At 41.3% G+C, this 13692-nt stretch overlaps 1 protein-coding gene across 2 annotated transcripts in view; it reads left to right on the plus strand.

The window, feature by feature from the left end:
- Positions 1-12807, plus strand: part of CFAP61 (cilia and flagella associated protein 61) — a 460443-nt gene extending 447636 nt beyond the window's left edge. For both annotated transcript variants that reach the window (XM_077486014.1, XM_077486015.1), the window contains exon 27: positions 12062-12807. In XM_077486014.1, the coding sequence (XP_077342140.1) occupies positions 12062-12262 (201 nt within the window). In that variant the 3' untranslated portion in view covers positions 12263-12807. The remainder of the gene's footprint in view (positions 1-12061) is intronic.
- Positions 12808-13692: the final 885 nt, after the last annotated feature.

Here is a 13692-nt window from a genome sequence, read left to right on the forward strand (position 1 = left end):
TTCCTTAACTGGGCGGATTAGATTTTCCTTTATGTTTTATTACGGATATGTTAAACATAGCCCTGGGGTGCAAACACAGCACTGATCTGTACTGCAATTTCAATTAGCAGCCCATCCTGCTTACTGATGAAGTCCCTCAGCCCTGTATGGTCTACACTTGTCTCTGGATAGGTTTCCTCATTTATAATAAGGAATTTTTACACCAGCCTATCAAAATTCATTTCATAAATGTGGACAGCATTGGTATCCTAGGTCCCCTCAGGGAGGTGTGAGTTTCCTACAAGAAGGGTAGGCCTTATTTATCAACGTCTAGCCAATCAGATGCTTCCTTTTCTCAAGGCAAATTAGATTGATGAAACAAAAGCACATTTTCTTTCAGACTGTATTAACAATAAGACTCAATAATGATTAATTATGCATTTATTAATTATTATTGTTATTATTAGTATTATTACATTGGGCTAATCATTATATACTTATAATAATGATAATAATTATTTTATAATGATAAGACATATTTTATAATAAATAAATATAGAAAATTAAGTAAATGTGTTATTATTATTGTTATTATTATTATTATTATTATTATTATTATTATTCAGAATAATCAAAATAATAACAATAATACATTTGGTTAAATAATAAATATGTAAATATTTTATCATGATAATACACATTTTAAAATTAAAGTGGAGGGCCACCCACTTTTAAAAAAAAAAAAAAAAAGCATTAATATTCTTAATTTTTTTTTTTTTTAAAACATTAGAAAAAAATGTTTTTTTGAACTCACCAGAAACCCCTGTTGCTAGGCAGTCTTCCTAATCTGCCTCTTCCTACTCCGCAGTGATCTTCAGTCTTCTCTCCTCCTCGCAGTGTCTTCTGGCGAAGGTGGCACGGTGTGTTCTGGGAACTGTGTGTGTCCCAGAACATGGTGCGCCCCATTCACAAAGCTCCGCGCGGCTCGCGCATGCACAGTAGGAAACGGGCAGTGAAGCCGCAAGGCTCCACTGCCTGTTTCACTTAGTGAGGGAGGCAGCGCCGGGACACTATACGAGGGACGTATCGGCCTCGGGGGGCTGACATCACAGGCGCCCTGGACAGGTAAGTGTCCTTATTAAAAGTCAGCAGCTACAGTGTTTGTAGCTGTAGACTTTTTTTTAAAAATTAATTCCGCTGGAACAACCCTTTAATAAAGAAAATGAAATACATCATTATTTTTATTATTGTTGTTGTTACTTTCAATAATCACAATCATATTAATAAATAATTGAATAATAAGTAATATTTTATAATGATAATACATATTGTATAATAACTATAGGAAATGGCATAAATAGTGTTGTTATTATATTTATTATTAATATCAGTAATAATACTTTGGGTTAATTAAAAAAAAAAGAATAATAAGTAAATATTTTATAATGATAATACACCTTTTATAATTAAGTATAGAAATTAAACAAATTATTGTAATTATTTTTAATAATAATAATTAGGAATAATTATTGTTTAAAGTAGAATTCCTACCTAGCACTAACTAGTCTTAAAGCTGTCCCCTCCCCCTTTCTGCTACCTATGCTACCTAACCATTCTAAAAAAAAAAAAAATGTGTATGCTTACCTATTTTTAGCCCACTCCAGTCCCATTTTGTGATCTAGCCTTCCATTGTCAGTCAGTGGCTGCTGCAGGGGAGTGGAGGGGTGCCTATGTGAGCCCTTGTTGAGCGCTCCTTCCTTTCCCTTGCAGCCAACTGACTAACCTAAGGCACGTTAGTCAGCATAGTTAATGTTGGGTAGGAGTTCCACTTTAAATATTAAAATTATTAACATTAAGGCCTCAATAAGCCTTATTTAGCAACTTGTGTTAATAAAATGTGTCAGTGTTGTGTATTTATTGCTATTCATCAAATTCTTTAATTAAAAGGTGTAATTTGAGATGTTTTAAGCAGAGCTCCAGTCAAATATAAGTAGATAAAATAAATATCCCAATAAAAGATAACAAAAAAAACAGTAACCCGGTAGTATCACACCCCGGTGAAGATCCACAAAATGTTTCCACAATGCTCGAACCTATGCTGGAGGTGTGGGGAGGAGATTGACTCCCTCCTCCACATCATTTGGTCCTGCTGCCTGGTGCAGCCCTGTTGGACTGAAGTGTATAGAATCGTCCAAAAGTTCACCGATAGAGAGGTTCTGAGAGACCCGGCCTTCTTCCTCCTACATCACCACGACATCCCCAGTGGGGTGTACAGGAAATCTATTCTCCCTCTCCTGGTCATGGCTGCCAGGGGGTGCATCCCACTATACCGGAAACAGACACAGCCTCCGCCAATTGCCACCTGGCTGAAAAGGGTGGCTGACATTAGTGCGATGGAAGACTTGGTAGCTACTGCCAAAGGCCTGCATGAGAAATATACTAAGAAATGGTTCTACTGGCATAAATTCATGTACTCCGAGGAGTATGCAGGACTAACTGTCAATCCCCCATGAAGAGTGTTCTCGCCTGGTGAACCTGCGCGCCTGGGTGCTTTGCTAGACGGATGGACATCCCGCCCTCCCTCCACTTTTCCCCCTCCACCCCCCCTTTTTTTTTGTTGTTTTCCTCCTTCTCTTCTCTTCCTGATTTATTTGGGCTTTTTCTGAATGTTGTATAATGCGGATTTCCGCAGGGAAAAAAAAGGGGGAGATGTGACGTGTGGTGTGCAGAGACTCCTTGACTCAGGCAATGAGCGTTTACATCTCGGAAAATTAAGACTATATGTATACTAAACTTGGTTATAATGTTAATCTCTGTTACACAGTTCTGTAAGTGCTCTGTTCCCACTGTGTGGGTTTTTTTTCCCTCTGTACCATACTGTGTGTCTTTGTCCTTTTGCAAAAATAAAGTATTGTGAAAAAAAACAAAAAAAAAACAAAAACGGATTTTGCTGCAAAATTCAGCTCTAATCCAGAGACTTCCCCTGCAGTGCTTTTTATGGCACTAGAAGTCCTCAATCTGATAGCCAACCTCATTCAACCCACTTTCTCTGATCACCCCAGCGTGTGACTGGATAGTGAAAGGAGAAGCAGCGCTGTGATCAGCTCATCAATCTATCATTCTTCTCCTGTAAGCATGCATCTTATCAGCACATGGACTGATTGGCTGCTTGTTCCTCTAAGGCCGCGTACACACGCGGGGACTGTTCGCCCAACTTTGTCCGTCAAACAGTTTCAGCAAACAGTCCGCTCAAAATTAGCATGGACGGACATGGCCACACACGACGAACGAACAGTTTGCTGAAACCGTGCGCGATGACGTGAACGGCACGTACGACGGAACTAGAAAACGACGTCCTATACACTGCAATGCAAACTTCGGCGTGTAAATCCTTTCTGAGCATGCGCGGAACTTAGTTTGACGAACAAGCCTACACACGAGGGGACTGTTCGCTGAAACAAAGACAGTTTTTCGGAATTTCCGAAAAACCTTGTTCAGCGGACTGTTTGCTGAAACTGTCCGCTGAAAGCCCACACACGAGCGGACTGTCCGCCGAAACACTGTTCAGCGGACAAAGTTGGGCGAACAGTCCCCGCGTGTGTACGCGGCCTCACACTCCAGCTCTGGGATACATAGACTGCAAGAGGCTAAGAAAAAAATCAAATCTATTTCATTCATATATATATATATATATATATATATATATATATATATATAATACAGATACAATAAAATTCAGTACAGGAGGGATCAGAGGGCCTTCTCGTTACAGTTTACAATCTAGGATGGAGGGTCAGGTGATACAAAAGGTAATAAATGTGGGAGATATGTTGAACTAGGATTTGGATTGATTGACTTTGAGGAAGTGGTGTGACATCCAGATTGATATGTTTTTTAGTAAATTATTGATGCGTGAGGAGATGGAAAGACCTGAGGGATAGATCTGGGTGTCCTCAGTATAGAAATGAGATGGAAGGCCATTGGAGGTTAACCCAGCGAGGAGGTATACATCAAGAACAAGAGAGGTCCAAAAACAGTATCTTGGGGGACCCTGACAGAAAAAAAGAAGAGGAGAGAAGGAAGTAGAATTGTAAATTACACTGGAGGTGCAGTGGTATAAGTAGGATGAGAACCAGTGAAGAGTACAATCACGGAGACCAAAGGAGTGAAGTTTTTCTGAGGAGGAGGAGGGGGGTGGTCAACTGTATCAAAGACAGCAGAGAAGACCAAGAGTAAGAGTACAGAAGAGTTTCCATTGGTTTTAGCTGTTGGTAAATCGTTTTTGAGTTTTAGAAGAACAGTTTCTGTGGAGTGTTGGGGGCAAAATCCAGATTGATGGGGATCAAGAAGGTTATGCTCAGTGAGGTGGACGCTCAAGTAGTTGTAGGCCAGACGTTCAAGGAGTTTGGAGGTAAAGGGGAGCAGGAAGATGGGTCGTAGATTGTAAAGATTGATGGGATCCAGTGAGGGCTTTTTAAGTATGGGAGTGACCAGTGCAGGTTTTAGAATGTTGGGGAAGAAGAGAAGGAGAGATGGAAGATGTGAGTTAGAGAGTGTAGGGTAGAGCCATAAGGTGACATAGTATTTGCAAGGGAACAGTGTCCAGGGGTTAGGTGAGCATTAGAAAAATGTTAGCAACCTTGTCTATAGTAGCAGGGATAAATGAGTGTTCTCAGTGTAGCACTGAACATGGAATTTTAAGTGGGGGAGATATCTGTGCAGTGGAGATCTCATCATGAATCGAACCAATCTTATTTTTGAAGTGATTAACGATTTTCTGGGCAGGGGAGGAAAAAGTAGAGAGTTAAAGGTAGAAAAGAGAAGGTGTTAATGAGAGTGATAAAATAGGTCGGCTTGGTAATTTAGATGCTGGAAGTGTACTTTTGGAGGTCAGATTTTTGGTGGTTGCTTTCTTTCGGAGACCTAGGGTCCTTTCACACGGGGCGGATCAGTTCTGATCCGCCCCGTGGATATCCGTTTGCTCAGCGTGGATCACTCTGCCGATCCCCACTGAGCAGGGAGATGACAGGTCCGTCTCTGCACACTGCGCAGGGACGGACCTGTCACAGCGCCGCTCTCCCCTATGGGAGATCGGATGACGACGGACCGCAGTGCCCGTCGTCACCCGATCCGATCCGCAGACGGATGGAAAAATAGCTTTTCACCGCTGACATCCGACGCTCCATAGAGCTCTATGGAGCACCCGTTCAGGTCCGCCTGAAAAACTGACAGGCGGGCCTGAACGGGACGTCAGTGTGAAAGGGGCCATAGTCTTTTGCCACAGATGCTCAGGAGCACAGCTGTTTTCGGAGACTTCTTGTGTTGTCTGTGTTAATGATGTAATAAAGTTTACATAGTTGCATTAATTATGTTATTTATATCTGCCTAGAGTTTGTCACATATGAGACAGATGAATGTGTCATAGAGCATACTGCAGAATTTTTTATTATCTTATCAAGCGCATGCTGCCTTAGCCAAAGAATCAGCAGTAGAAAATAGTTTTTAGGTAAGGTTGAATAAAGATAGCAGTCCATCCAGTTCAACCTGAGTGAAATTGTGTATGCATATATCTCTACAATTTTCAATATCCCTGTACACTATGTTCACTAAGAAACACATCTATAACTTGTTTGAATGCATCTATAGTCCCCTCTGACACCAGCAACTGTGAAAGGAAGTTCCACATCACCATCAAATCGGTCCTTAGACCAGCATCTGTTGAACAGACAGCGGTAAACACGAACTGAAAGTTGGCTGGGTCTTGCTGAACTGGCTGATTTTTGGTCCGTGTGTACCAGGCTTTAGTTCTTTGAGAACTCCTGGGTGTAATGCCGCGTACACACGACCAGACTTTTCAACGAACTAGGTCCGACGGACTTTCAGAAGAGGTCCGACGGACTTTCCAAACAAACAGACTTGGCCACACATGAATGGACTAAGTCCGTTCCTTTTGAACGTGATGACGCAAAACGGGACTAAACAAGAAAGTTCAATAGCGAGTAGCCAATAGCTGTCCTTGCGTCATATTTGGTCCGTCAGACCAGCATACAGAGGAACGGATTTTTCGACTGGACTCGAGTCCATCGGAAAGATTTGAAACGTGTTTTATTTCTAGGTCCGTCAGACTTTTGGGGAAAAAAAGTCCGCTGGAGCCCATACACGATCGTCCGACGGATTCCGGTCCGCCGGACCTAGTCTGCCGGAAAGTCCGATCGTGTGTACGAAGAATAAGCCATCCGGTCCTGGTGATTTGTTCACATTACATTTTGCTAGTCTTTTTTGAACACTTGTCTTTTTCAGCCACAAGAGTACATTCCATACAATGTTCGTAACATTACTGTCTTGTTTATTATACCCCTTCTTTTCATTCGTATAAACTGAAGAGAAGAATGTATTTAATGCAGTTGCAGTTGCAGTTGCCTTCTCACTGTCGTCTGTGAGCAACTTCGTCTGATCATCTCTTATGGGGCCAATATGTTCTGACCTCGCCTTTTTACTATTAATACACTATATTTGAAAAACATTTTGGGATTTATTTTTTCCTCAACAGTGTTTCTCTTGTAATCTATTTTAACTGCCTTGAGTGTGCTCTGGCACTTCTTATAGCATTCTTTGTAGTTTTGAAATGACAATGGTCACCTTTCAGCCTTCTATTTCTTTTGATATGCCTTTTTTTACGCAAATTTTTAGCCACTCAGGTTTAACTTTTGTTCTTTTGAATTTATTGCCCATTGGAATGCACTGTTGAATGTCATGTCCTTAAAGCGCCCCCTCTTTTCTTTAGTGTTCCTTGTTGCAAGATTACGATCCCATTTAGTGTCATGTAGTATGAAGGGCTGAAATTGAGTTTACTTGTCCTACCCTCATGTCGCTTTTTCCTATAATTCATGTCAAATGTAATTGCTCTGTGATCACTGTTTCCTAAGTTATCCCTAATGCCGCGTACACACAACTGGACTTTCTGACAGACTAGGTGCTACGGAATCAGTCTGTCTGACAATCCGATCATGTGTGGGCTAATTCGATTGTTTTTCCTTATAAAAATCAGACGAACCTAGAAATAGAACATGTTTCAAATCTGTCCAACAGACTCAATTCCTATCGGGAAAACCATTCGTCTGTATGCTGGTCCAACGGACCAAATACGATGCAAGGGAAGCTATTGGCTAATGGCTATTGAACTTCCTTTTCAAGTCCCGTCTTACGTCGTCACATTCAAACCAAACGGATTTTCGAACAGACTTAGTCCGTTCATGTGTAGCCAAGTCCGTTCATTCAGAAAAGTTAGTCGGAACTCCGCCGTTGGGAAGACCATCGGACCTAGTCTGCTGGAAAGTCCAGTCGTGTGTACGCGGCGTTCCTTTCAGATCCACAATAAGCTCTTTGTTGTTTGTAATTAATAGGGTGAGCAAAGCATTATTGGGTCATCCACCTTTTGAAATTGTCATGCATCATCATTTTCATGAAACGAAAAGCCTTAGTTGAGTGTGTAGTTCTGTCTGCCTAGTCAATACCAGTGTAGTTAAAATCCCCCATGAATATAACATTGGCCTGCTTCCTCACCATATCTAACTGAGAAAGTGGATTGGTCTCTGCCTCCTCCTTAACCACTTGGCTACTATATAACGTAGATATACGGTGGTAATGTTGCATGGCTGCACTGGATCACGTACCCAGTACCTGATTCAACACTTCTGAGTCTGGGGCGTGCATGCACACTGCCAGTGGCCTGTACCTACTGTGATTGTACACAGTGGGAGCTGATCATTGGGTACCATGGACTCGATGTCTGCCAGCACCCGCCGATCCTTCGGTACAGAGGGAAAACAGTGGTCTACAAGTAAAAACAAGGCAGATCATAGTTCAGTCAGTACAGGAGGCATGGATCCTGTGTTCCTGCAAAGCAGGGACATGGATCCGTGCCTTCCCCTAGTACAAGCGCTTCCCCCACAGTAAGAAAACACCCGCTAGGCACCCAGTTAACCCTTTGATCGCCCCTGATGTTAACCCCTTCCCAGTCAGTGTCATTAGTACAATGCATATTTTTAGCACTGATCACAGTATTAGTGGCACTGGTCCCCAAAAAAGTGTCAGTGTCCGATTTGTCCGCCGCAATATTGCATTATCGCTATAAGTCGCTGATTGCCACCATTACTAGTAAAGAAAATGGAAAAACAGTAAATAAAAATATTCCATAGTTTGTAGACACTATAACTTTTGCTCAAACCAATAAATATATGCTTATTTGGATTTTTTTTTACATATACCAAAAATATGTAGCAGAATACATATTGGCCTAAATTGATGAAGGAATTCGATTTTCTTTTTCATTTTTTTTATTGGATGTGTTTTATAGCAGAAAGTTTTTAAAAATAGTTTTTTGTTTATAGCGCAAAGCAATAAAAACCGCAGAGGTGATCAAATACCACCAAAAGAAAGCTCTGTTTGTGAGAAAAAAGGACATAAATTTTATTTCGGTACAGCGTTGCACGACCGTGCAATTGTTTAACAGGAAAGTTTTTATTTATCTCCAATGGGAGATGTGTTTCCAATACAATATAGTTATACACAAACATAAAACGTTATATAATAACGGAGATTACATCATGATTCAAGGCGTTACAGTAAATCAGTGATTTACAACCGTTTCATAATAAACAGTGTTAGAAATAATAGGTCTGACCGCACAATTGTTAGTTAAAGTAACGCAGTGTCGTATAGCAAAAAATGGCCTGGTACTGAAGGGGGGTAAATCTTTCAGAAAGCAAGTGGTTAAAGTGGTAGTAAACTCTTGCTCATTATTTTTGCCTACAGGCAAGCTTATAATAAAGCATGCTTAGGAAATATTCTAGCGAGTAGCAGCCAGTGACGTCACCGTGCCAGTGTGCGTTCTAAAGAAATGGCATACCTGTGCCATTCTTTCAGAGCTGTGTGCCGTGGCCGAGATTCCCGTGTAAGGCCATCAACGTCATCATGGCTCAGGTATTCAAGGTGAGGATATGGAAGGAAGACCGGGTGAAGATAGAAGCCTCTGCAGCACTGATAGCGCGCTGTTGGAGGGCCTCGTTTTAAGGCAAGTCTCATGCGGTGCCTACTAGCATATTATGATATTGCCTTGCTGGAAGAAACTTTTTTAAAATCTTTATCAAGAGTTTACTACCGCTTTAAAGTTTGGGGGCCTGTAGCCTACACCCTTGTCCATTTGTTTTGTCCCTTAGAACCTCCAGCCACAGCGTTTGTACCTTCTCACTAGCCCTGTTAGCAATTCCATCCCGTATATTCACTAGCAAATCACTCCTGACTTACAGGCACACCCCTCGCCCTCTTCTACCTACCCTGCCCCTCTGATACAGGGAGTACCCCTGGACAGTCACAAGCCAATCATACGAGCTGTCAAACCAAGTTTCTCATATTTCCACAAAGTGAAAATCCTCCTCATGTAGCAGACGTTCTAGTTCTTCCATTTTACTAACCAGACTTCTAGCATTAGTAGTGTGACGTCTGCATAGAATCAAGCTATTCTAAAGGATGTTTTTTTCTAGTGTTTTATTGTCTGCATTGTGACATTTAACATTACACAACCAGCAAAGTGAAAGTATGTGGCTTTGTCTAAATTGAGGTCGCATGGGCTTGGATAAATAAAAGTGCTATGGGTAAGTGCAGGCCTCGGGCAGTGTTCTGCCCCACTTTTAAATAAAAGTCATTGAGGAGCGACTGTATACAACAAATGTGTCTCCGAGTGCTAGTGTGTACTGTGCTAATGGCTCCAAAAATTCTGACACCCCAGAAATATGGGGGCGACTGGTCAATGTAAATAATGGGACAAATTAAAGCTTGTGCGAATGAGGCTTTGTGGCTTAAAGTGGAGCTCCACCCAAATGGAACTTCCGCGTTAAGGGAAGGTGGCCCCGCAGCGCCGGAAGGGAGATCGCCTCTCCCCCCTTCCTCTCAGCAATCATCTGGGACACGTTACAGGTCCCAGATGATTGCCGGCCAGCCACGGCGCACGCATGCGCAGTGCGTACCCGGCTGTGAAGCGACAGCTGGGCACCCACAGTGACAATACCGGCGCTGCAGAGAGGAGGGTAAGACGAGTGGGGCTTCGATCCCCTGGCATCGCTGGACCCTGGGACAGGTAATTGTATTAAAAGTCAGCAGCTGCAGTATTTGTAGCTGCTGACTTTAATTATTTTTTTTATTGGAACTCCGCTCCGCTTTAAAGAGGAACTGCAGTCTGCTCACATAATTTGTAATAAAAACATCTTTGCCATTCTGAAGCTTCCCTCCAACCATTTTGCATATTATTTTATATATAATGTAATTGTGTACTTGCCAAATATGCTGCAGAAATCTCCCTCCACTAAGTCTTGCTGCAGCCATTTCAACTGTGGGCAGCTGATGAAGCTGCTGCCTGTTCACTTCCTGGATGGACACAGACACACACAGGCATACCTTCAGCTTTGCAGCTCCCATTGGCCCTCTTATTACTCACCCCCCCCCCCCTCTTCCTGGCAAACTCTCACGCGCATGTGCCGTAGACAGCGGTGGCTGTCTTTTTGGAAATATCTCTTAAACCGTATAGGTTTAGGAGATATTTCTTGGACCTACAGGTAAGCCTTAATCTAGGCTTACCTGTAGGCCAAAGTGGTTTGTAAGGGTTTACAACCACTTTAACACATTGAATACAGCAAAATAAACATTCCCCAGTAAACTATTAGTTGAGATTCTTACCCCAGAAGATACTGTAAAGTTCAATGCTGCTGGCTCCTGCTCTCTCAGTGCTGCTTTCCTGAACTTCTGATCTGCAGTGATCAGTGCAGTCTACAGCTAATCTGTTACTTTGGGAAGGGATCAGGAGAAGGAGGAAGAAGCAGGGGAGTGCCTTGCCACCCTAGGCTATGAGGCTGTGTGTTTGTATTGATGAAGAGAAGCACAACTTTAGTCCCTGCATGCAAGAGTGATTCCATAGAATGCTACAAAAGAAAGGAGCCACATTGAAACAGGGGACCTGGGGCAGCAGTCATGGCACCAGTTTAAGTTGGAACAGAGTGAAGGATTAAAGATGAAGAAGCTGCATACCAGTAATTGATTAAATCAGCTGCTGAAAGTACTTAAAACATGAAAGGTGTAATACCACCTTAAAGTGGTTCTAAAGGCTCAAGGTTTTTTTTAACTTCATGCAATCTATAAAAAATCTTCTGTGTGCAGCAGCCCCCCCCCCCGCTCCCCTAATCCTTACCTGAGCCCCATATTGATACAGCGATGTGCATGAGAGCCTTGGCCCTCCAGTGACCCTCACTCATTGGCTGAAGCAGCAGCAGTAACCATTAGTGCAATCACAGCCAGGGAGCCAATCAGGAGAGGGAGGGGAATGGGCCAAGCTGTGGCTCTGTGTGTGAATGGACACGCAGAGCCGCCACCCTGGAGGAAGCCCCCTCTGGGCAGGAGGGGGGTGCCAGGAATTCTGCCGGGGGACCCAAGAAGAGGAGGATCCAGGCTGCTATGTGCAAACATGTTTTTTTTTTTTTCTTTAAACAAGACTTTATTATCACTTTAGGACTGTGATGGTCCTTTAACTCTTTAACTGACAAGAACATGTCCTATATGTTATGTGACAATCAAAGAGTTGGAAATGATTCATTTAGAGTGTATTTACTCAACACATTCTAATCTTTACTTTATCTTTAATCTAATTTACAAAAACTGTAGAATACATTATGATTGTGCACAATAAAAATGAATGTAAGATATTTTTTCAGAAAGTATACATTTGTTCAAATATTATTCAACATAAAAAGGCAACTGTCATATAAATAAATATATATATATATATATATATATATATATATATATATATATATATATATATATATATATATATATATATATATTATTTTTTTTACAGATCTGATTTAATAAAGCATATCATGTTTTGGTGGTTTTTCATAAATTTTCAAGCCATAAAATGCACTTTTCTAGTATGCACTGTATGTGACATACGTAAAAATCAGTCTGACAGTGAAAGAATTATTGGTCTAGGCACTAATCTGACCTTTCTAATGAATATTGTTCAATTGTCTAGGTCCACGACCAGCTATCGATGAAGCAGCTAGCCCAGAAAGTCACAGAAGATGAACTGAACCTTGCAGAAACTCCGCAAAAATATCTAAAGCGTGTTCTTCAACAAAACGGATATCAAAAGGACATTGAGAAAAAAGTCCTGAATTACCTTAATTACAACAGTAACCACCTGTCCATGTTTGCCATGCCTGGGATTGTTTAGTCTTCTGCTTCTGAGTAAACATGATTTTTCTGACTGTATCCACAATGGTTTTATAAATTATTTATTACCATGTAGCTCCACATGGTGTCCTGCGGGGGGCAGTAATGCCTATTCTTCCTTGTCCATACAAACAGGAAAAAAATCAATTAAACAAACATTAATAAAGATAATGTGTGTTTTCTTTCTGTCACTTATTGTGTAGTATTGTGTGTGAATGATTCGGGTGTCCTTTTTCCACCTTCCCTGAAATGCAGAGGAAATGAGATGTATAAAATGAGCATACTTAGGCTGGATATGTGTATGTGATTAGGTAACAGATGCACAGGTTAACCTGTTTTCACACTTCAATGGCTTCTTTATGATTGTGTATATGTTTAGAGTGTTTAGTAACATTTTAATATATCATTCAAACTATGTATGTCAGATGTGTATATATAAATATACTCAGTGTCCCATATACTGTATATCATTTATACAAAAGGCCAGCATACCACACAATCTTGCACTCCTTTTTTTAGTTAGCCAATAAATGGTATTATCCTAAATCCAAACGTCTGCTTTGTCAATAGCCAATACAATACAACACTCTGCTGCCGATATGATTTTAGCCAACCCAGACAATTATGAAAATAATATAGAAAATTATAACAGTAATAATAATAAAAAAAGTGAATATTAGAAATATAATGCAAATTCATTTGACATTATTATTATTATTATTATTATACAGGATTTATATAGCGCATATATAGACATTACAATGCAATACAATTCAAGACAGGGGGAATCAGAGGGCCCTGCTCGTTAGAGCTTACAATCATTAAAGCCATGTTTTTCAGTTATACATACACGGCTTAATAATACTAGATAATTTTGTAGGTTACATTATGGAATTGCGAATAGTGATGGCCGAACGGTTCGCCCGGCGGTCGTTTCGCGGCGAATTTCCGACTTTCGCCGTCCGCGGGTTCGAACGCCTTTTTCCGTCGTTCGCCCCGGCGGACTTACGTGTTTAATGTATACAAGAACTTTAACCTTTCGTGACACGTTTATCATGTGTTACAGGACAACCAATTGAGACATGACAGCTCATGGACACTTGGACATTCCCCCTAACCTATAAATACACCCGATCCGGTGGCCATTTTACATTCTTTCTTCTGTCACTGTAGGGAAAGGATCCTGTGTGGAGTAGGGACAGAGAAAACGCTAGCTATTTGGTACACAAAAGTTCTTTTCAGGACTGGTATAGGTGTTAGGTCAGCAGCCTGAGTTTCTTTTGTCAGTTTAGATAAAGGGACAGAGCGCTGTATGCTGCTATTTTAGGGACAGCTCAGCCAGATTAGTCTTTCTTCATCATCATCATCATCATCATCATTAGCTGTTACTATCAGGTCCACAAAAGAGCTGTTCCAGCTAATCGTTCCAGC

This window comes from Lithobates pipiens, unplaced genomic scaffold, assembly GCF_037356315.1.
Source record: "Lithobates pipiens isolate NorthernLeopardFrog02 unplaced genomic scaffold, aLitPip1_a1.2 Scaffold_18, whole genome shotgun sequence".
Classification (NCBI taxonomy): domain Eukaryota; kingdom Metazoa; phylum Chordata; class Amphibia; order Anura; family Ranidae; genus Lithobates; species Lithobates pipiens.